This window comes from Saimiri boliviensis, chromosome 4, assembly GCF_048565385.1.
Source record: "Saimiri boliviensis isolate mSaiBol1 chromosome 4, mSaiBol1.pri, whole genome shotgun sequence".
Lineage (NCBI taxonomy): Eukaryota > Metazoa > Chordata > Mammalia > Primates > Cebidae > Saimiri > Saimiri boliviensis.
The window spans coordinates 97484262-97506657 of NC_133452.1; the positions used below are offsets into that span (position 1 = coordinate 97484262).

The 22396-nt window shown below is 58.2% G+C and overlaps 1 protein-coding gene across 2 annotated transcripts in view; it reads right to left on the reverse strand.

The window, feature by feature from the left end:
* Positions 1 to 2195: 2195 nt before the first annotated feature.
* The window catches only part of COL11A2 (collagen type XI alpha 2 chain), a 29207-nt gene continuing 9006 nt past the window's right edge, over positions 2196 to 22396 (reverse strand). For both annotated transcript variants that reach the window (XM_003923128.4, XM_074397904.1), the window contains 58 exons: positions 20407 to 20466; positions 20266 to 20307; positions 19915 to 19977; positions 19509 to 19583; positions 18980 to 19066; positions 18699 to 18755; positions 18497 to 18550; positions 18340 to 18393; positions 18192 to 18245; positions 17952 to 18005; positions 17723 to 17776; positions 17601 to 17645; positions 17425 to 17478; positions 16918 to 16962; positions 16695 to 16748; positions 16466 to 16510; positions 16282 to 16335; positions 16035 to 16079; positions 15747 to 15800; positions 15574 to 15618; positions 15330 to 15383; positions 14892 to 14999; positions 13857 to 13910; positions 13509 to 13562; positions 13355 to 13399; positions 13217 to 13270; positions 13047 to 13091; positions 12849 to 12902; positions 12694 to 12747; positions 12407 to 12460; positions 11877 to 11984; positions 11637 to 11726; positions 11397 to 11450; positions 11055 to 11162; positions 10810 to 10917; positions 10619 to 10672; positions 10458 to 10511; positions 10154 to 10261; positions 9904 to 9957; positions 9673 to 9726; positions 9393 to 9446; positions 9172 to 9225; positions 8726 to 8833; positions 8377 to 8430; positions 7967 to 8020; positions 7790 to 7843; positions 7186 to 7239; positions 6823 to 6930; positions 6666 to 6719; positions 6481 to 6534; positions 6139 to 6246; positions 5923 to 5976; positions 5582 to 5617; positions 5341 to 5394; positions 4975 to 5242; positions 4307 to 4419; positions 3763 to 3969; positions 2196 to 3316 (listed from right to left, as the gene is read on the reverse strand). In XM_003923128.4, coding sequence (XP_003923177.2) covers positions 3176 to 3316; positions 3763 to 3969; positions 4307 to 4419; positions 4975 to 5242; positions 5341 to 5394; positions 5582 to 5617; positions 5923 to 5976; positions 6139 to 6246; positions 6481 to 6534; positions 6666 to 6719; positions 6823 to 6930; positions 7186 to 7239; positions 7790 to 7843; positions 7967 to 8020; positions 8377 to 8430; positions 8726 to 8833; positions 9172 to 9225; positions 9393 to 9446; positions 9673 to 9726; positions 9904 to 9957; positions 10154 to 10261; positions 10458 to 10511; positions 10619 to 10672; positions 10810 to 10917; positions 11055 to 11162; positions 11397 to 11450; positions 11637 to 11726; positions 11877 to 11984; positions 12407 to 12460; positions 12694 to 12747; positions 12849 to 12902; positions 13047 to 13091; positions 13217 to 13270; positions 13355 to 13399; positions 13509 to 13562; positions 13857 to 13910; positions 14892 to 14999; positions 15330 to 15383; positions 15574 to 15618; positions 15747 to 15800; positions 16035 to 16079; positions 16282 to 16335; positions 16466 to 16510; positions 16695 to 16748; positions 16918 to 16962; positions 17425 to 17478; positions 17601 to 17645; positions 17723 to 17776; positions 17952 to 18005; positions 18192 to 18245; positions 18340 to 18393; positions 18497 to 18550; positions 18699 to 18755; positions 18980 to 19066; positions 19509 to 19583; positions 19915 to 19977; positions 20266 to 20307; positions 20407 to 20466 — 4092 coding nt within the window. In that variant the 3' untranslated portion in view covers positions 2196 to 3175. The remainder of the gene's footprint in view (positions 3317 to 3762; positions 3970 to 4306; positions 4420 to 4974; positions 5243 to 5340; positions 5395 to 5581; positions 5618 to 5922; positions 5977 to 6138; positions 6247 to 6480; positions 6535 to 6665; positions 6720 to 6822; positions 6931 to 7185; positions 7240 to 7789; positions 7844 to 7966; positions 8021 to 8376; positions 8431 to 8725; positions 8834 to 9171; positions 9226 to 9392; positions 9447 to 9672; positions 9727 to 9903; positions 9958 to 10153; positions 10262 to 10457; positions 10512 to 10618; positions 10673 to 10809; positions 10918 to 11054; positions 11163 to 11396; positions 11451 to 11636; positions 11727 to 11876; positions 11985 to 12406; positions 12461 to 12693; positions 12748 to 12848; positions 12903 to 13046; positions 13092 to 13216; positions 13271 to 13354; positions 13400 to 13508; positions 13563 to 13856; positions 13911 to 14891; positions 15000 to 15329; positions 15384 to 15573; positions 15619 to 15746; positions 15801 to 16034; positions 16080 to 16281; positions 16336 to 16465; positions 16511 to 16694; positions 16749 to 16917; positions 16963 to 17424; positions 17479 to 17600; positions 17646 to 17722; positions 17777 to 17951; positions 18006 to 18191; positions 18246 to 18339; positions 18394 to 18496; positions 18551 to 18698; positions 18756 to 18979; positions 19067 to 19508; positions 19584 to 19914; positions 19978 to 20265; positions 20308 to 20406; positions 20467 to 22396) is intronic.

Here is a 22396-nt window from a genome sequence, read left to right on the forward strand (position 1 = left end):
GACCCCACCCCACAGCCCTCCCTCTATACGTGATCGCTCTGCAAGCCCCATCCCAAACCCTCCTCTCCTCCACCACCAAGCCAGAGCACAATTCCATCATATCATTCGCCTTTTCAAACACCATCAATGACTCTGACTTTTTGGGTTCAAATTCAACTCCTTCCACAGGCAGTCAATACTTCTCAGAACTTGGCCCTTCCGGCAAGAGTTTATGTTCTGCCCCAATCAAACCCAAAGTAGTTCCCTAAAGTCTCCGCCTTTCTCTTCCTCATCTCCTCCCGCCCCATCCAGAAGCCTCCATGGCCCACCAGCCAATGGAGACACTGCCAATACCCACAGGCCCGAGGGAAGCTGGGCACCTGCCTTGGTCACACCCAGCCCCACCCCGAAACCCCGCCTCTACAACCCTGCCCTTAAACCCCTCCCACTTTCCTTAGAGCCTGGCCCTGGCTTTCTGGAGGGAAGGAAGAAGTCGGCTGCCAGGAGAAAGCTGTGGGCCTGGCCTCCTCAGCAGCAACTTGGCACCGAATCCCTCATGAAACTGTTAGATGGCATTAGTTGGCAGCACTGTGTAATTAAATAGGCTGTTGTGGATTGGCCTGGGGACTTAGCCGCTGAATGTAAATGTTATTCAAGTGACTGTACAGCATTGTTTCCATGAAGAAAAGCCCTCGGAGCTCAGAGCATCTGACCAAACGTGACCTTTGGCAAAGTCTTCTTGGTGTTCTGGGGGCGACCTCTGTGGGTTTGGCTCCAGCTGCAGAGAGAGCGCCGGAGAAACCTCAGCTCCAGCCTGGCCTGGCTGGGAGTGGGTGCGGGCAAGGCGGATGGGGGGCACCTGTTTAGGTCTGATCTTCTCTTCATCTGACCCCGAGATGGAGGGAGGGGGGTGTCTGAAGTCCCTGGGCCTTGGATATTAAGGTGGAGGGCACGGGTGATCCCAGAAGCCCTACCCAGCACCGGAACCCAGACAGATGAGATCAGGGGCTTCCTCCTCCATTCAGCCTCCTGGGTCGGGGGAGTGGGTGGGGATTCAGTGAGTGACAGGGGAGAGGTAGCGTGCAGAGGGACCGGGATTATTCAGCTCACCCGGTGGGGTTCGCGCGCGGTCTTTGCGCGGGCACCAGGAGGCGGCAGAGGCGGAGGCGCCGAGGAGCGGCTTCCACCCTCAGCGGTTTCTCCGCGCACCCGACAGGGCCACGGTGGCCCTCTAGACGCCCACATGGACGTTTCTGCGATCCAGAATGAGTTGGGACCCGGACGGCCAAGCCGATGCTGTTGGGGACAGGCTGGGAGGAAGTACGGGGAGGAGGGGCGGGGGCACAGCCTGCCCCGGCTCCGGCTCAGGGTGAAGGGCAACCCGGCCAGGCCCGCCCTGGGGCTGCTGATGCGAAACCGGGACACAAACGCGCACACCCGTGAGCCTGGCGCCAGCGAGGAAGAGGCGTCCCAGTTGGGATGAGGCCCTGGAACACGTTTTAATGCAGCGCCCTGACGGGCAAGAGCCAGGCAATGCGACCTGGGAATGTGAAGCCCCATGAGTGCCAGCTAGGAGGTCCCTGCTGTGCCGCCAGCCTTGGAAGAGAGGCCATCTCGGACACCTAACCCCGAGGGAGCAGAACTTCTCAGTGCCAGGGAGAGGGAGGCTAGGGAACGGGGAGGGCGGGGAGGGGGACGGTCAGGAATTGGGGGACACAGGCAAGGACTCTGCGTCTCCACCCAACACAAAGACTCGAAGAGTGTGCACGTGACTACACGAGTGTGGAGGGCCTGGCCATGGCCCTGGTCTTCATGACAGCACAGCACAAGCCTGAGAGGGAGGGATAAGGTACCCAGAGGTACACGTGCAGTAAATGTCTTGGAAGTGGGCCTCAGCCTCCCCATTTAGAGATTAGCCTGAGCTATGTAAGGCTCCTTCTGGAGCTCAGGCCCCCCCAGATGCAATCTCATACGGGTGTCAGAACCTGGGCCATAGGGACCCTAAACCCCTACCTGGTGTCTCTGGGGCATCGTTTGTAATTTTATATTGGTCACCCAGGCTTTGTAAACTCTGGGTCCTGACACCCCAGCTGGATAGGCCCTGCAGCGTATCTGGATTAAGCAATACAATTCTGGTAGCCATTTAGCTGGGAAAAGGGAGCATTGGATGGGTACTGGGGGAGACTGAAATAACACAAGCAATGACACAGACATCCGGGAGGAGACAATCACATTATTTAACCATCAGTCAGCATGGACGCTGGGCACAGGGTCCTGGGAGTCCCTTCCATATGCCAGACATTAACCTTTTAATTGCAGGATCAGGGAAGGTAAGGGGTGCCGGGGGAGGGACAGGGTGACAATGAACATACTCGGTTGCTCAGGGCCATGGCAATTTACCAGCCAATATAGAAGAATTTTAATATTCCGCCACCTGCTGGATGCAGCCCTGCACACCCCCCCACACACTATTCCATTTCTTCCCCGGGGAAGCAGCCTGGTCCTCAAGTACCAGGAGTGCCTGCCAGATCCAGACCAAGTGGAAGAGACAGTGGGCACGTGAGCCCGGGAGCCAATACCTGCGGGTTAGAGGGTCCTACCCTGGCAGAGTCAGAGCCCTGAGGCCAGGGAGACCATCTATTCCAACTTTCACAGTGGGTGCGACAGCTGAGGTGGGAGGGAGGTGCGAGGAAAGTGGGGTTCAGCCCTGAAATCCCCACAAACAGAGTCACTGAGGAAAGCCCTATCGCGAGGATGTGGGTGCCGGAGCCCACCCCCAGAGCCCTGTCTCCAACGTCTGCTGATTTTTGTTGGCATTTCTCTTTTTTTGTTATTTTTTTCCACTCTTTAAATAATTAATATAATTCCTTTTAAATACAAAATGCACCATGTCCTTTCTCTTCTCTTCCATTTGTTTGGGGTGATTGGGAGGTGAGTTTTAAATAAGGACCTCAGCTCTCTAATGGGTCACAGGCTCCAGGTGGGAGGGCCAAGAACCCCAGATGCCACTCCTCCCATGGGGTATCTGGGCAACCACTTCACGCCTCCCCTGGCCTGCCCCTGACTGAGGGCTCTCTGTGCCCTGGCCCAAGGCTCCCTAGGTGGTGAGGAGCCCTCTTGGGAGGTGGCACAGAGCTGATGTTGTGGGATTCCAGGTGGGCCTGGTTCCGATGGACAGGATGAGACAGAGAAGGTCCTAGCCCATGAAGCAGACAGGCCCCAGCAGCACCCCTCCCCGCCTCGGGGGGGCTCCCAGGTCTGAGAAGGAGGCATCCAGCACTGGCAGCTGCTCCAGCACAGGCGTTCGCACCTCCAGCACCGTCCGGCCTTGCTGTGTCTTCAGTGGGAGACGGGAGAGAAAGGGGTGAGCCGGGTGGAGGCACCCCCCATTCCCCAACCTCAGGCCCAGGCTCACCTTCCCTCTGAGCACCTTGACCCCATCAGGGAGACTCAGGATGTACAGACTGAGAGTGTCTGTGTGCCCATGAGTGTGTGTTTGCACCCCCCTCCCGACCATGTGCCTCTGCTGGGCAGCCATGTGCCAGTCTGTGTGAGGCTGGTGTGTGCACCCAAGCGGACCTCACCCTGGTGGCTCACAGATGTCTGGCTTCCACCCTTCCAACCCACCTTACTGGCTTTTGAGATCCCTCAGGCATCCCTGACGATCCAGCAGGATGACTCCTCCCTGCTCTCCCTGGTGCCCTGCCCAAGGGGTCTTCCCGCCTCCTTCCTCCAGCCTGAATCTGAGATCAGCGCCCCCTACCCAGCTCTTCCTGTTCCCACCTGGCAGCCATCTCTGAATTCTTTGACATAGGGGCTGGTCTCCAGGCTCAGCTCATCCTCATTGGCCCCACGGAGTCTCAGGGGACCATCACGGGCTGCTCCAGAGCAGGGGTAGGAGACGTCCTGGTGGGCTGAGACGCTGAGCAGCCGCAGGAAGGTGAGCTGGACCACACCCACTGGGGAGCCCTCTGAGTCCACGTAAGAGAACTGGAAGGAGAGAGACAGCTGGGGTCAGGGGGAGACAGACGGGCCTGAGGAGCATCTAATAGCCCCAGGACAGCTGAACGAGAGTCATGAGCAGGGTATGGCTGGGAGGCAAGGGCTGGGGGAGAAATGAGTGGGAGCCAGGAGACTGAGGGTACACGGAAGGCAAAGTAAGCAGGACCGATGAGAAGGAAAGGAAGAAGGAGCTAAGGAGTGGAGAATGGGAGGCAGGCTCCAGGGGGACAATAGCCAGGGGACTGTCACCAAAACCCAGAAACCATTAGGCCCTGAGAGGGTGCACCATGGGGCAGGGGAGGGGCAGCCAGGGGCCAGCTCTGACCTGTGTGACGTCGTCCCTGGGTGTCACACAGGTCTCCCCGCCTGCTGTGAAGTTGCAGAAAACCCGGAAGGCATCCCGAGCACAGCCCTGGTTGGGGTCGACCCAGTACTCGCCTGTTGGGTGAGGGAGAGGGAAGGTCAGGGCCACCCAGGCCCAGGCTCCAGGATGCTCTTTGCCCCCACAATCCTCTTCCCTCCCAGCCCTCCCCACCATGCTCTCAGTTTCCCAGTCCTCCTCCCTCCAGAGCCCTAGAATAGCCCATCCTACTGCTACAGCCCGCCTTCCTCACGTGACACCTCTGCCCCCAGCAGTAACCCCAGGCCCTCTGACTGGAGGAGGTCCGAGTATAGACAGCCTCATCCTGGGACATGTGGCTACAGGCGCTCACATAGATTCATCTGTGCAGGTGCGCACAGGTGTGTGCACACGTGTATGTTGATCTGCTCCTGCAGACGCTGGGCTGATAACCAACTGGTACACACTGACCCAGATCAGTCGCTAAAATACTGGGATACTTCTTAACTGGTTGGTGAACAGCTGCAGTTCCCAGCCCCTCGGCCCTCACCCTCAATCCAACACCTTCTCCAAGTCTCCCCCAGCATCCATTCTGCTTGTTCAGTGCCCATGCTGTTGGGGAGACGTTTGTGCACCCTGAGGCTGGCACTGACCGTCAGGCAGCTCCGGGTGGCACAGCTTCAGGTCCTGGCATGTGCGAGCGGGGCTGTCCTGGGTCCCCGTCGGCCGCCTCATCTGCTCAATCTCCTCCCGCAAGGAGTCAAGTGAGCCAAAGATCTCCTCCAGCCCCCCAGGACTGCCGGGGGCTCCCCCGGTCTGCATGGCCTCATCTTCCTGCATCAGGCGGCTTCCATCCACTGAGCGCCGAGTCTTCTTGGGCATCTGGATGGGCAGTGGCTGGATCACCTCGCCTGGGGGACCCTGGGTGTAGGGACAGATGGAGAAGGCAAGAGACGAGGTTGGTGTGAGGATGAAGCAGAGGGGGGCAGCCTTGGGAGCAGCCATGACTCCTCACTCACCGGGTGTCCTGGAGGGCCCTGCACACCTTTCTCTCCCTTGGGTCCAGCTGGGCCCTGACAGGGAATAAATGAGGTCATGGAGGGATCAAGAGGTCAAGCATGGAGCTAGGTCACAGAAGGATCAAATCAGCCTCCTGGCTGGGAATAAGGGGCTCCTTGGGGGGAGTCTGTTTGCCCTGGAGAGACAGCATCAAGTCCAGAGGGTGTGGGGCAAAGGTCAGAGCTGACAGGGGTCACTCACTGTGGCTCCTTTAGCTCCTTTGGGGCCAGCAGGTCCCTGTGAAATGAGGAACAAGAAAGAGACGGTCACTGCAGGGGAAGAACAGGACTCAGAGGAGTGGGGAGGCAAGGTGCCAAGTCCACAGGAGCCTCAGGTTACTACAGGAGGGGCAGGCCTGCCAGAGTACCAGGACATTCAGAGACCTGGAAGTATGAGGAGGAAGCACTGGGGGTGACAGGACAAATGGGGGACCCTGAGGACTATGCTTGTTAGGCTGGTGGTTCCGTGGAAGTCATTGGGAGGCCACGGGCCGGCAGCAGTGGGGTTTAGGGGACTGAGTGGAGGAACAAGGTGGTACTCACGGGGAGGCCAGGGGGCCCTCCAGGACCAATGGGACCGGATGCTCCTGGGATACCCTAGGAAGGGGAGGGGCTGGTTCAACTGGGTCCTCCTCCCACGCCCTCCCGAGCATCTGCTCCCTCACCCACAGCCAAGTCCCAACTCCAACTCCACCCTCCCCACCCCAACATGCACCCCACTCTCAACCCCCACCTTCAGGGACCATGCCCTCTACTCACTGTCTCGCCCTTCTGTCCAGGGGAGCCCTGAGGGCCAGGAAGTCCCCGATCTCCCTTCTCTCCCTGCTCACCCGGGGGCCCAATCAGTCCAATGAGACCTGGGTGGCCCTAGAGAAGGGAGCAGGCAGTCAAGGGAATGCACAGAGGAGTCACGTGGGGAGAAGGGCCAAGAGGACATGGAGAGGGACCTGGGCACAGGGCCTGTGAGTGCCCCCCACCGAGCAGGACCCCCGGGACTGCTGCTGGAGGCCCGAAGCAGAGCAGTGGGCACCCGGGCCCCACAGGTTTCAAGGGTGACGGTGATGAGAGAGACACCTGGCCACGTATCTGTTTGTCACTCACCTTCTCTCCCTTGGCTCCAGCATCACCCCGGAGACCAGGCAGCCCTGGGGGTCCCTGTGGAGAGATGGGAAGTCACTCTTTCGAGGTGGGACTAAGTTCTCCCCAACAGCCTCCACTTCCTTCAGGGCTTCAGCTCCGCCCAGGGCACCGCCCTCACCCCCTACCCGGCCCAATCTGTCACTCACCACGGGACCTGGGGGCCCAGCCTGGCCTGTAGCTCCAGGTCGGCCTTGCTGACCCTAAAGATTTGAGGGGACCACAGGGGTTAGGAGGAGCATCCCCACACTGCACCCCTCCCATGGCCCCTCACTCCCAGCCCAGCCCTTCCCTGATGTGACTCACCACTGAGCCTGGGAGCCCCCTCAGACCATCAGGGCCAGGTTTCCCTGCTGGGCCTGCAGGACCCACCGGGCCTGTCTTCCCTGGGGCACCTACAGCACCAGGATCCCCCTGAAACACAAAAGGAATGTGTCCTGAAGGGCAGAGGAGTGGGGTACAGGCAGAGGGTCCAAAGTGGAAGGGGTGAGGTGGGGAGGAAGGGCCGAACTCTAGGAGCCCTAGGGCAGGAATAAGTCTAAGGGACACCTGTCCCCAAAAGGGCTCAACATGGGAGAGGTGGACATGGGATAGGCATCAGGAGACAGAGGCATCTGAGGGGCGGGAGATGGAGGGGGTGCTCCAGCACCAGGGCGGCCTCTCTCTCACCTTGGCTCCCTTCCCTCCTTGTCGCCCCTCAGGACCAGGCGAGCCAGCAGGACCCTGTGGATGGAGTGGAAAAGAAGAGTATGTGAGGCCGTGGGCAGCCAGGCTCAACTCTTCCGCCTTCCTGTCCTAGACACACACATACACGTGTGCATACACACGTGCACACACAGGCACACACGCAGAGGGCTGATTCACAGACGTGCAGAACAGATCTAGCTGTGACAGTTGTGAAAATACTGCGTAGTCTGTACTTGTGGTGAAGAGCCACTTGCCCACACCCTATCTTGTGGCCCATCTCCTGCCCCAGCAACTGAAAAGGTTCACCCCTGGCCCACAGAAATGCCGGCCAGCACCCTTCTCCAGTTTCCATTCTGCTTGTCAGTAACCATCACTACCCCTAGAGAGGACATGCACACCAGAACCCAGGAACAAACACGCCCAAGGTAACACACACCCATCAACCCACCAGCTCCTGCACACACACCACACCCAGAGCAATGCAGACACCAGGCATCTCCCTGCCCGGTCCACCTGCCATTGCCTAGTCTCCATCCACACAGTCCAGGCACTGCCTCCTGCGGTCTCAGGGGTCCACCTCACTTACCCGCTTTCCAAGCGGCCCAGGGGGTCCATTCTCCCCAGTGGGACCAGGAGATCCCTAGGAAGAGAGGAATTGGGGTGGCTGAGTGTTTAGCCTCCAGCCAAGGGACTCCTCAGGAGTGGGGCACAGAAGGGGATGAAGCTTGGGCTCAGGGGGGTGGTGGGGTCACTGGTCACTCACAGGCTGTCCTGGCTCACCATCCTCGCCTCGATCACCCTTAGCACCATCCTGGCCCTGCAGGGGTGAAGCAAGGTCAAAGGTAGGCCCCCAACCTGGCTGGCATCACCCCCAAAACTGTCAATCCTCCCATCCTTGGGGTGTGCCTGTACTCCCAGCTACTCAGGAGGCTGAGGCAGGAGAATCAGTTGAATCCTGGAGGCAGAGGCTGTAGCAAGCCAGATCGTGCCACTGCACCCCAGCCTGGGTAACAGTGCGAGACTCCGTCTCAGAAAAAAAAAAAAAAAAAAAAAAAACCCAACCCCTTGCCTGCCCTGCCATACCTCCAACTTCCTAACACTCAAGCCCAGTGGCCATACAGAGGCCCCCCATAGAAGTCCCACCCTTTTTGCCCCTTCTCGAGTAAGACTCACCCGAGGACCACTTTCTCCAGGAGGGCCAGGATCACCGGGAAAGCCAACGGGACCCTGATTCAGAGGGAGAACAGAGTCAGGGTCACAGCTCCCTGAGCCCAGCCACACAGACTCCCACGGGCACAGGAGGGGGTCTCCTGCAGCCCTTTCCCACCTCGTGCACTGCAGGGCACCTCTCACTTTCTCTCTGGATCCCAAACCCAAGCATCCCTCCCAGGACACCACATTCCCAGAGCATCCCCCCTCTCCCAGGCTCCCCACACTCCAAGATCCTCCCTCACACACACATATTCCCAGGTCCATCATTTGCAGGGCCTGAGAGGACTCGGCCCCACCACCCCAAACTCACAGGGTTCCCTTTGGGGCCATCATCGCCTGTAGGACCTTTAGGCCCTGGTGGTCCTGGCTCCCCAGGCTGTCCCGACTCTCCTTTCTCCCCACGCTCCCCTCGTGGACCCTGCAGAACAAGCAGAAGGCACAGATGGTCCCAGGGGTCTTAAAGATCAGGAGTGCAGCCTCTGCTTCCAAGACACCTTCAGCCATCCCCTACTCCCCTCAGTGACAATGAGACACACACAGAAGCTCAAGCCTATATGGGAAGTCCTCTGGTACCCTTCCCTTCAAGGAAGGGGAAGAAGGATTCACTCAGACCAGGGATCAGGCCTCACACAGGATGGCAGGGAGCAGAGACTTGCTGCAGAAGAGTTCCAGTTCAAGGAGGTCACAGGAAAAGTGGAGGTAGGGTTGAGGGGGGTGAAGGGGATTGGGGAGTAGGGCCATGGAGCTGTCACTCACCTTGCCACCTGGCTCGCCCTGGACCCCTGGAGATCCTGATTCTCCTGGTTCCCCCTGTAAAGAGATTAGAGTCAAAAACCTCCTCTCATTCCCTGGCCAAAAAATTCTGATATTTTTTGGGAACCACGTTTCATTCTCTTTTATCTCCCCAACCAAAATTGGCAGAAATCCAACTCTCATCCCTGACTTCCATGACTGGTTCATTCCCCCTTCCCAGTTACCTTCTCTCCAGGAGGACCCAAGTTCCCAACACCTCCTGGGGGACCTTGTGGGCCCTGGAAGAGGAACAGAAATAGGTGTCATTGCTTAGGAAGGAGGTGCCATTTCAGGGGCAAAGCCCCAGATGAGCAGCCCACGGTCACAGCAGTGAGGCAGTAGAGGCCTCCTGGGGGGAAAAGGCTTCTCTTAGCCCCTGAGATGAGACCAGAGTTTATGGTCTGGGAAGGGGAGGCGGAGGACCAGACACGTTGATCTGAAGGGACAGGGGCTGAGATGACTCACATCAGCACCATTCGGTCCAGCTGGGCCTCGAGGTCCTGGGGGGCCAGGTGGTCCCTAGGGGGAAACAGATAGACCGGAGATGGGGAAGGGAAGTGAGACGGATGAGCATGAATGGTGGAGGGAGGATGAGAAGCAGCCAGGCCAGGGAGTCAGCAGTGGGGTGTGGGGCGGGGGCTGGCCAGGCAGGGAGGTAACTAGTATGGGGGCCAGGGTCAGTAGGGTCACACTCACCATAGGACCCACATCTCCTGTTTCTCCCTTCTCCCCAGAGGGGCCTGGCAAACCCTGTGCAGGTACAGAAAACACGGGCCAGGTGACCACCCCACCCAGAGTACAGCCCGAGACAGACAGGTCCCACAGTCCCCTCCCCTCAGATCCTACAGGCCCTCCAGTCCTCATCAGCAGGCTGCTGGCAGTCTGGGGCAAACATCACCCCATCCTGACCCCACCTCTCAGCCCCTGTTCCTATCCCCCAACTCACCTGCAGGCCTATGGGTCCTGGGGGCCCATTGAATCCTCTTGTGCCTTCATCGCCTTTGGCTCCAAAGTGTCCCTGGGGTCCCCGAGCTCCGGGCTCCCCATCTGCTCCCTGCAGGGTGGAGGGAAAACAGGGACAAGGACACAGGGATGGGTCATGGGTCAGGTGTTCTCTATCCACAAATACCACACAGAGCTGGGTGCCAGGACCAGAGCCCCTTCTCCCGCTCCCAGCCCCAAGGGCAGAAGGGAGCTGAGGGAGTTCCAGAGGCTGCTGGGCCTTCAGTAGGGGTGGAGGGGTCACTCACCGCTGCTCCAGGCTGGCCCACAGGACCAATGGGTCCAGGGGGTCCAGGAGGGCCCTGGGTGAGAGAAGAGAGTCAGAGACGTCAAAATAGGGAACGAGATCAGGTGGGAATGAGGTTAAAGGCCAGGCAGGAGGTCAGATGTCAAAGTCATGGACACTTACATGTTCGCCCTTGTTCCCTTTGGTACCCTTCTGTCCAGGGTCCCCCACCTCACCCTGGCAGAAGGCAGACAAGATATTAGAAAAAGGTAATGGGTAGAGTGGGAAGGATGACATGACAGGGGTCAGGGGTCATGGCCAGGTCAGCCAGCTCATCTGGAGAGAAGACAGGTCAGTGTCTGTGGGTCCCTCACCTTGTCGCCATCCTCTCCAGCCACACCTGGAGGCCCAGCAGGACCAGGAAGCCCCACAGGACCCTGCACCCCATCTCGGCCAGTTGGGCCAATGGGCCCCTTTTCACCCTGTGAGATAAGAGGAAGGGGTCATGGCCTGGAGGTGACCCTCACCCTCAAACACCCCACAGGAAATTTGTCACAGCCCATCAACCTAGGCTCACAGACCCCTCCCCAGTACCCTTCCCCAGGACCCCCACACTCACCGGGACGCCTTTCTCCCCTGCTGCTCCAGGGGGACCCTGCGGGCCTGGGCGCCCTGGAGGACCAATGGGTCCCCCTGATCCTGCTGCACCTCGTTCACCAGGAGAGCCCTGAGAGAGCAGATGAGTCAGACCGCCAGGAAGGAGACCCCAGTCCGCCCATACCAGAGAACCTCAGACCACAATTCCCAGAAGATCTCAAAATCAGATGAATTCTGGCTGCCCCTGGACAGCCTCTGCCCAGCCCCACAGCCCCTGCTGGTATCAGGATGCCACTCCCACCCCCTTCCTCACCCACCCCCTTTCCCGGGCCCTTTCTACCACCCTCTGGAACCCCAGACTCACTGCAGGGCCAGGGGGGCCAGCCGGACCTTCATTCCCCTTCAAACCAGGTCCACCCTATGAACCAGACATTTGGGGAAGATGAGACTTCAGGAATGAGCAGGGTGAGGGCTTGGGAGGGAAGACAGGCTCAGAAAGGTGGAAATGGGGAGTGACATGGAAGGGTCAGGGACAGGGTCAGGGAGGGAGCTCAGGATGCTTGGGGCTTGTGACAGACGGCAGGGGTCTGGGAGTCACACTCACAGCAGTGCCTGGGAGGCCTCTCTCTCCTGGGAATCCCCTCAGACCAGCAGGACCATCCTTCCCTGGGGCCCCAGGGGGACCAGGGTCACCCTAAAAGGAAAGGAGAGGTGATGAGCCCCAGCCATGCTGCCAAATTCAGCAGAGAGATCTCCGGCCCCCCTCAAATCACCAATTACCTGTTCCTTTCAGCACCCCAATCCCCAGTTCCCCAAGTTCCCCTCTGCCTGGCCCCTCACTGACCTTTGTTCCTTCTTTTCCAGCCGTTCCAGGTAGTCCCTGCTCTCCAGGGGGCCCTGGGGGGCCTGGGTGACCTCTCTCCCCCATGGGGCCAGTTTCTCCTGCTGCTCCCTAGACAAAGGCAGAGAGAGTCCCCGCTCTCAGGCCCCTCATCCCACTGTCTGCCAAAAGAGTCCACCCTGCCCACCCTAAAACACTCCTCCAAAACCCCTTTATCCCTGGCCCAAAACTCCTGGGAAATTCCCAGGTACTCCTGAGCCACTGCTGGGTTTTCTCTGCCCCATGTGGAGTAACTGCACCACCTTGTGTCTCTGTTGGGGAACTGCCTCTTCTGGGCGACAAGATGATGGGAATGCACCCCAAAACAAACTGAAGTTCAGGACCCCTGCCTGAAATCCCAGCCCCCACCATTGACCCCAGCCCCAGGGGTCTGGGTTAGGTGGACCCGGAGCAGGAGTGTGTGACCGAGAGAAGAGGAGCAGACAGACTAATGCTAGGGTCTGGGGTTCATTCTCTTCTAGGGACAAACCTACCTGAGGTCCCACCACTCCTGGAGGACCAGGGGGGCCGGTCTTCCCTTGGAAGCCCTAGGCAAGAAAGAGAGGAGAATGCAGTGAAAGCAGGTGTGGGCGCTGCGGGCAGATTCCCAGGAGGAGGCATCCCAGGCAGGATCTCACGGAGTCCTGGGCCCTGGGTCTGAGCAGCACCAGGGCAGGCTCCACCCTCCCAGGAGAACATCCCTGTGGGCTTTGCAGACAGCTCTGGGGTTAGAGGGTCTGAGGGGGCCCCCCGAGAATGGGTAGCCAGGAGCATCACTCACCACTTCTCCTCTCTGGCCTGGGTGTCCCGGCAGCCCGTCCTTCCCAGCGGGGCCCTGGAAGGGGTTCAGGTGTCAGATGAACTCTCGGCTGGAAAGGGGGCAGGGAAGAAGGACTCAGAGAAGCAAGTGGGGGTCAGAGCTAGGGGTCAACTCACCGGGGGTCCTTTGGGTCCAGGAAATCCGTTGGGACCCTGAGGTCCAGGGAGGCCCTAGGGACAGAGGTGGGGGGAGTCAGGAAAAGGGGGTAGGGGCTAAGCAGGGGAACTCAGCTTCCTCTCTGGGGTGAGGAGGGAGCTGGCTCATCCAGGCTCCCTGGGGAGCTCAGGGGAAGGGGACTCTCAAGCCACACTCACCCTCTCTCCAGGGGGCCCATGAGGGCCATCGCCACCTGATGTTCCCTGTGGGGGAAACAGAGTTAGGAGGTGGGAGGAGCTGCCTTCCAGCTGTCCCTGAGGTCAGGTGTTGAGGGAGAGCTAGGGCGGAGTGGGTAAGGGGCAGATAGAGCCCTGCGGAGACGACTCACCTTAGCTCCAGACTTCCCAGTGGCACCCCGGGGTCCTCGCTGGCCTCGTGGACCCTGCGGAGGGGACGGGAGTTATCAGAGAAACCCAAATGACCCCCTCTGGACCTTGAGCCACCTGTTTCTCTCCCCTGCACTCACCGTGGGGCCCCGTTCTCCCCGAGGCCCTGACTTCCCTGACAGGCCCTGGTGGGAATGGAGCAGAGAGAACATTACCCAGAGTGAGACTCCCCACAGACCCCCTCTACACCTCTCCAGCCCTTCCCTCCTCACCCCCTCCCTGCCCTCGGCTTACCCGGGCTCCCTTCTCTCCACTGGCACCAGGAAAGCCAGGAAATCCTAGGGACCCCTGGTGAGAATGGAGAAGGGGGGAAATTGAGAAGTTATAAAAGGTAGAGTTCAGGAAGGGGCAAAGGGGGTCAGGAGAGGCCACAAAGGCAATGGCGAGGGAGACCTGAGCTCTGCCAAGAACTAAGCGACCTTGGGCAAACCCCTGATGCTCTCTGGGCCTCTTTTGTCATCTGTAAAACGGGGGTCAGCTAAATTCTCTCTGGGGTCCCCCACTGCTCTGCATCCTTGCTTCCTGGAGTCAGGGATCAGGGAAGGGAAGAGGAGGAGGGGCATGGATGGGGCATGGCGTCACCTTGGGTCCCTGACGTCCAGGATAGCCAGGCAGACCAGGAACACCCAGCTTGCCCTGTGGAGGGACAGGGAGCGGTTAGGAGTGAGAGGAGGCCCAGATGCTTCTCCATCCTAGAGACCTCAACCTTCGCATATAAGGACCAGCCGCCATCCAGCAACGCACTCCACAGACCCCAGCCTCTAGCCCCTCACTGCCCGCCCCACAACTGCCCTTTTGGTGTCTCCCCTTCCCATGAGTGGATTTTCCCCAACTCTAGTGCTGGGATCCCACCTCCCCTGTGCCTGCAGATGTATCAGGCCCTTCCACTGTGATCTGGCTGCCGCTCACCTGTCCACCTCAGCTTCATCTACCCCATGAGGGAGGTGGGATCTACCCCAGCACCCACTCCTGCTCCACCAAACCAGTCCCCCAGCAGGCCCTTTTCCCACCGCCCCCCGACTCCCGCGCATGCCACCTTCCCCAGATACTCCAGGCTCATCCTGATCAGGCAGCTGCAGAACAGGGCTTGGGAGCAGATTCTGCAGCCAGACTGCCTGGGCACAACCCTGGCTCTGCCCTTCACTGGCCATGTAATTAACAAGCATCCCTGTGCCTCTGCAAAACCTCAGCAAAACAGGACTGTCACATGCCTACCTCACAGGATAGATAGCACACATCAGCACAGCACCTGGCACAGGGCAAGTGCTGGGGTGAGTCAGCTCTGGAGACCACAGACCTCACTGCTATTAGACTCTCTCATCTCAGAACTCCTGCTGCTTGGAGCCTGAACGCATGCTCACTCTGCCTGGAAGCAACAGCTACTCTCTATGCCTCGTCTCCATCCAACTCTTCATGACAGGAAACTTCCCTGATTTCTTATATATCCCGTCTGCCCATCAGCAGTCAGGAGGTACCTTTTACACAGGGAGAAGTATAACTAATGCATAGCCATCTTCAACTGACTGGCTGACTTCAGCTGTGGGTACCCCCCATGCCCATCCTGTCCCCAGTGCCCACACCCCAGAAGACCCGGGCACAGATCCCTCATCCCATCACCTTCTCGCCCATGAGCCCCGGGGGCCCAGGGTCTCCAGTCGGTCCAGTGCGTCCCTTTGGCCCCTCGGGACCATCCTCTCCCCTGGAACCAGGGACTCCAACCTCGCCCTGTGTGAGCGGGAAGGACAGGTGAGTGTCGGGGACTGGAGGTGGGGTCGGGGCCCAGAGGAGAAAAGGCATCAGGGAGGCTGAGGAGGGCTGGTGGGATCCCAGGAGCCACTGCAGGACAGAGAGCCAGCAGGGTAGGGATACTGTGACTGGGGAGCAGGCATGACATAGACCATGGGGTTACCATCCTGCAGGGGTCAGGCTCCCAACGGAACACAGCACAGGAACTGGGGAGTCCAGAGACTCGGGAGAATATACTGGTGCTTGGAGTCTCCAGAGTGGAGACTCAGTAGGACACGGAATTGGGGCCAGTGTGGGTTCTCTACTCACCCTGTCACCTTTCACACCTATGTCACCTTTGAACCCAGGAAAGCCATCCTCGCCCTGAGAAAGATGGAGGTGAGAGGACACCACAGATGACAAAGGGCTGGGGGCTCTAATGGGGAGTCCGAGAACACGGATGGGAGCATGGGCTCAGGAGCGGGAAGGCAGCGCAGGGCAGGCTGGAGGGAAGGCAGTGAGGAGAGGAGATGGCAGGACTGAGATGCTGGGAAGCTGGGGACATGGTGCTCACCTTCTCACCCTTATGACCCTTCAGACCCCGAATTCCGTCTACACCCTAGAATTAGAGGATAGAGGTAGGAGAGTGATCAGGGGTTGGAGGCGGGTTGAAAGGACTGAGCTCCTAAGATGCCAGGTGACTCCCCTGACCACAGCGCTTTGTCTCCCAGCCTAGTGGTCAGTTACCTTGACGCCTCGAGGTCCTGGGTATCCTAGAGGACCCTGAGGTCCAGAGGGACCCTGAAAGAAGAAAGAGAGGCATTTATAAAGGGGCCTCAGGACATCACTGTGGGGGCCTCCAGGGGTGGGAGAAACGGAAGTAGCAACATTGCTGTCTGGGTAGGGTTACAGGGTACAGGAATTGAGAATGTGGCAGAGCCACATGAATGATGAGACAAGGAAATCTCAAAGACTTTGAAGGTCTAGAGTCTGGGTGGAGGCTCCCTCAGGGGATAAAGACATGGAAGATCTCACCTGGTTTCCTTTGGTTCCAGGGGGACCTTCTTTCCCTGGGTGACCCTGGAAGTAAGGAATAGAAAATGTAACCTGTGGCCCCTGTCACCCTCTCTGCACCCCTCCCTACACTTCTCCCAACCCAAATTTCCTGTGACCTAGTGAAGCCAACTGTCCATGGGCAAGCACCACCAGTGACCTTTCAGTGCAAGGGCCACTGGAGTGGGAGGCCAAGGGCAACTGGATTCAGAAGTGGGGGCCCACTCACCGGGGGTCCATCAGAGCCAGGCATGCCAGGGAGCCCTGGCTTCCCTTGAGGACCCTGCAGGAAGACAAGGAGGCTCAGGGTCACTAGAGGGGTCATGTCTGGACACAGATCCCAGCAGACATTTTGGGTTCTCCCTACATCCCCACTCCAAACCGCCTGTCCTCCAAATCACTTGGTCACTCACCTTCTCTCCATGAGGGCCGATGGCACCTTGGGGCCCGGGGAGACCCTATATACAGGGAAAGATAAGTCACAGGGGCCTCCCACGGTCTCTTTGAGCCACCTCCCCATTCAGATCATGAGCAACAAGGGCCTGAGACCCTTAATTTCCTGTCTCCTTCCACAGTCTGACCCATGATGGAAGGCCAAGGGAAGTCACTAAAATTGGGAAAGGGAGTAGGGACACCACTCACCTGGGTCCCAGGAGTCCCCTGTTGTCCAGGAGGTCCTGGCTCTCCCTGGGGTCCCTAGAAACAGGTGACCAGGCATGGGTCAGAAGGAGATGGTGACAGAACAAATTTAGAGCAGGGAGCTGAGTCCCAGCAGCGACAGCCAAGAAGGCAAGAGCGGGAAGCAGGCAGGGGTCAAAATGGTGACAAATGGGATGCTGGCAGGGACCTCCCACCCATCACTCACCAAGCTCCCTTTGGGGCCCTGGGGACCATCCATGCCTCGGACGCCCTGAAACACAAGATGGGTGTGAGCAGCCTGAAGGCGGGCCCAGAGGGACCTGTGGTTTTGAGAGGCCCGGCCATACCCGAGGGTGGGACGGTCAGACCTCCAATCTTGGTCAGACCTCCAATCCACCCCGAACCCAAGCAAACACAGCTGGACCAGGCCCGCAGGGGTTGGGCTGCGGATCTGTGGGCTTGTGGGCTTTAGTTTTGTTTTTCTTGAGGATTTATTCCTAGGCCCAGAGCCCTAGAGGCACCACACCACGTGGCCCTCCCAGTGCACAGGCAGCAAGGGGTGCGGGAAGGGGAGTGAAGGCTGAGGCAGGGCAGGGTGGGGCCAGAGCAGGGGTAGCACAAGGGGCATGGAAAGTGTGAGAGAGAGGAGAAGGAGCAGGAAGGCAGCTAGAAAGGTGGAGAGTTGGAGAGTTCAAGGGGTCACCTCAGGGTCAGAAATCAGGGAGTCACTTACGGGAGGTCCAGGAATACCAGGTGGGCCTTTGGGGCCAAGGAGACCTCGAGGTCCCTGCATTCAGGGTGAGGGGAGGAGATGGCATGAATGGATAAAAATGTGTCCCTTTAGTGCCCATGTCCCTCTCCTGGCTTCCCCAGAACCCCCTCTCCCAGCACCAGCCCTTGGACACTCACCGACTCTCCAGGCAGCCCTCGAGGCCCAATCTCCCCGTCGTCTCCCTGGAGGAGGAGGACATGATGAAGCTGCCATGCCTTCTAGACCTCTCCTGCACCCAGCCCCTTGCCACTACACTTACCCTCTCTCCATCCTCACCAGGGGGACCAGGAAGGCCCTGGGCACCAGTATCACCCTGCAAAATGGGGGGGAGCCTCAGAGTCCCCAACACAGGCAGACACCGACCCTCTGCACTTAGCCAACCCAATACATTCACTGAGCCCCTGCCAAGCCCCCAGCCTCCCTTCCCTACATACCTCTCTCCTACAGATCTATCCCCGATTCCAACACCCACTCCCTGATGTACTCACCCTATGGCCCTTCTCTCCAGGGAGCCCTGGGAGTCCATCAAAACCTCGGTCACCCTAGGAGGAGGAGGGGCGGCCAGAGTGAGGACACAGCCCTGTCTAAGCCCACCCCTCCCTACTGCACCCTGAATGGGGTGGGGCTCATCCTGGGGGAGCCTGGGCAACTAGGTCATTCACAAGAAACAACAGAGCCCAGGGTGGGCTGGGAGCTACCGGCCTCAGGGAGGGGCCCAAGCCTGTTACCTTCACTCCGGGTTCTCCAGGCATCCCTCGGGCTCCGTCAGCACCTGCCCGGCCCTGGGAGTGCAAGGGAAGTGTCAGAGCAAGCAGGGGCACAGTCCTATACACTGCGGATCTCCCCACAATACCTGTCCACCCCTGGAGTACTCACCCTTCGCCCAGCCTTGCCAGGAGGGCCTGTGAGGCCCTGAGGTCCTCTGGGACCCTGGTAAGAGGAGGGATGAGGTGGGGTTAGGAGGCATAGGTAAGTAAGTGGGGAGACTGAGCTGGGGAACAGATATGGGGGTACAGTGGAGGACGGTGGTCACCTGAGGTCCTAGGTCTCCAGACTCTCCTTTCAGGCCAGGGCTCCCAGGTTGTCCCTGAGAGAGAGAAGAGAGGATGGCCATAATGAAGGACACACCCGGCAGTGACCTCAGAGTGTTCCCCAAAAGAAGCCCCTTTCCAGAACTATCCACACCCCACACACACGAATAAAGCATTCTCCACCCAAGCACCCCAGTCACTCACCAAGGGTCCAGGACGCCCTGTGTATCCCATGGGGCCAGGAGGTCCACGGAGCGCCAGCTGTGGGAGCCGGGGAACAGCAAAGCTGAGGGGGAGGCGGCAGGCACTCCCAGCCCCAGCACCCTCCAAATTCACGCTTCATCTCCTGATCCTCATCCACTGCCCTGGATTCTCCCCAACCTCCCTGTAAACCTCAAACCAACCCAGACCTCCCCCACCCACGCAGCCAACCCTCCCAGTGCTCCCCCAGAGCCTTCCCTTTCCAGGGAAGCAGCCCATCTCACCCTCGCTTGCTGCAGGATCGCCTGGGCCTGAGCCTCCTGGGCTGCCACCACAGGGCCCTTGTCACCCCCACCACTGCCAAACCGGAACTGAGGGCAAGGAGAGAAGGTCCAGGTTCCCTTCCAAGAAAGCCATGAGACCCTCCCAGCCAGAGGCTTCCTCCAGCATTTCTGCCTCATCTGACAGGTTCTGCCCGTCCAGCATTTCCCATGGCTTCCAGATAACCGCTTAGAGGATTCCAGAAACTCAACTCCTGCCCTCCCCTCTGCTGCCCAGCCTCTGCCTCCAGAAAGACTTTTTTGGTTCTAGAGCCCCTGAAATATAAGCTGTTCTGCCCAGTTCTAGAAGACCAGTGTTCAGTTCTAGGTCATCTAATAAGGCCTCATCTCCCCCACCCCAAAGACCAATCCCTCTGGGCTGATGATCTTTACAGACTCCTCCAGAGCTTTCCTGCCCATCTGGTTCTGGGTAACACAACACAATTCCTTGTCTTCCCCATCAGCCGGTTCCAAAATTCAGGAGACAACTCACTGGGAGCATGAGGGATGTACCAGGAGGACCAGGAGCCCCATCTGATCCAGGGAGCCCTGCTCGGCCAGGGGGGCCCTGGAATGGGAAGAGAATGCAAAAGATGAGGTGACAGATCGGGGACATCCAGGTCTGAGCATGATTTTGAAATGTCCTCTTCAACAGAATAGGCGTAGACTCCTCTAGATCTTTCCTGAGCCCCTTACTCCCATAGAGGAAAATGAGGGTCAGAAGCCAGATTATTCCCCTCCCCAACCAGAGGCTGCCCTCCCTTCTGGGTGCTGGGAAGCACAACCATTCCCTCATTCATTAACCAGTCAGCTAACAAGGAATTACTGGGCATGGCAGCCCCCCTTCGGGTACCACCGGCTCCCCCAAAGCTTCCCCAACACAGAGAACACCCTCTTACCCTCTCTCCAGGGTCTCCGACTGGGCCTGGGTTCCCCTGGATGCCAGGGGGACCGATCAATCCCTGAGGAACAAAAGAGTAGGTGTCAGGTGTGGGCATTCAGACAGGTGTGGGCGCTCAGCCTGAGGCTGAGGAGTGGTCTGTGCAGAAGAGATCTGGGAATCTGGGAAGCATTGATTGGAAGGATGCTCCGGAGTTCTGAGGAATGAGTTCTGAGTTCTCAAACTCCAAAGGATGCTCTGGAGTTCCCACATATGCCTGGGCACCTGGGCATATGTGGGAAAGACTCAGAGGGGCACATAGGAGGGGTTCCTGAAAAAATAATGGCAACCAGATCACTGCTAGACTCACCGCAGGGCCTTCTGGGCCAGGGGGCCCCTCCACGAGCATACCCTGTGGAGTCAAAGGTTAAATGTCAGAGGCGACAGGTCCAGCACACCCAACCCCACTTGCTTCTTCCACTGCCTCAGTTCTGTGACCAGCATGACTTACAGGTTCCAGCACCGCAGGCTCTCCCTTCTCTCCCTTCAGCCCCCGGGGTCCATGGGTAGCCTGAGGGAGACACACATGTAACCCCCAGTGGGGCCTGTGAGCAGCCAGGAAACCAGGCCTGTCCCCATCCCAACTCCAACCTTCATTCTTAGATCCTCTCGAGACCACTTCAGCCCAAACCATAAGCCCCACAGCCCTCCCCTAAAACTCCCTCTTCACAAACCTTTCCTGCCAAGAAGACCCTGGGGTTCCCTGCCCCCACAGTTCCCACCCCCACCTCAGCAAACACCACCTCTCCATTTCCTTTTTTTTTGAAACGAAGTCTCACTCTGTCGCCCAGGCTGAAGTACAGTGGCATGATCTCGGCTCACTGCAACCTCTGCCTTCTGGGTTCAAGCAATTCTCCTGCCTCAGCCTCCAAAGTAGCTAGGATTACAGATGTGTACCACCATGCCTGGCTAATTTTTGTATTTTAATAGAGATGGCGTTTCACCATGTTGGCCAGACTGATCTCAAACTCCTGATCTCATATGATTCACCTGCCTTGGCCTCCCAAAGTGCTGGGATTACAGGTGTGAGCCACCACACCCAGCCCCTTCCAGGAATTTTAAACCACCCACCTTCCCAAACCCTCTTCTAGAGGACCCTATCCCATCTCCCAAACTCCCTCTGACCCCAGAAATCCCTACAACCTTAAGAAACCTTCCACACATTTACCTCAACACGTCACAAAAGAATCTCTCTAAGATTGTGGCTAGATTTTTATCTGGGGTAAGAAGAGGGCTTGAATCCATATGAGAACCTGATAAAAGCTAGGCCAGGCATGGTGGCCGATGCCCACAATCTCAGCACTTTGGGAGGCAGAGGCAGGCACATCACCTGAGGTTAGGAGTTTGAGACCAGCCTGACCAACATGGTGAAACCCTGTCTCTAATAAAAGTACAAAATTAGCTGGGCATGGAGGCACATGCCTGTAATCCTGGCTACTCGGGAGCCTAAGGCAGGAGGATTGCTGGAATCTGGAGGTAGAGGCTGCAGTGAGCCAAGATCCTGCCACTGCACTCCAACCTGGGTAACAAAGTAAGACCCTGTCTCAAAAAAAAAAAAAAAACTGGAGAGCAGTCCCCACTGATAGCACAAACTCAGCCCTCATAACTGGCTTTTGGAAAAACACAGCTCTTGCACTCACTTATCCAAGCCCCAGAGCAGTCCCCCATGGTACAGCCCACAGTTCCTCTCCCAGCAAGGATGTATTATGCATTGCCCTTCCTCCGGCCCTCATGTACACTCCAAGCCCACCAGTTCCCTCCCTTGCACACCCCCCACTCAGATACCTGTTCCCAACACTAGGGCCAGAAACCAAATAAGAACAGGGTGGAGACATTCAACCACCCCAACTCCCCCAAACAAAAATCTTCAGAATGCCCATCTCCACCTTCATTCTGACCAAACAGCAATGATCAGTTTCAAAACTCTCCAAAATCCCGTATCAACCCCAAATACCCAGAGAGCAGCATAAAGGAAAAGCAGCAGAAGCTCCAGGGAGGCAAGAGAGGGGAGGTGTGGGATGCAGCAGCAGGGAAGAGGAGGCAGCCATAACTGCAAAGCAGGAAGATGGAGTGGAATAGACAGGAGGCAGTTCCACGGGCAGGGAATACTGGAGGACATGAGGACAACCAAGGGACACAGAAGAAAATGACAAACACTTGGAAGCAAAAATGATTGCCAGGGCCAAGGAAAATTAAATGTGGCCAACATGGCTAGAAAACAAACTGGACAAACAGGAAGTGGCTGTACAGACAGGAAGCGGCCAAGAAAAGAAGATCCAGGAACTCAACCTTCAACAACATGGCTACTGTGACCCAGAGTAACAAGAAAGGCACAAAACGGTTACAACGGGACTCTTGCAAAGGGAATCATGACAGTGAAGGGTAATTCTTCCAGAAAACACACACATCAAGGCTAGGACACACAGGAAGTAGCCATGAGA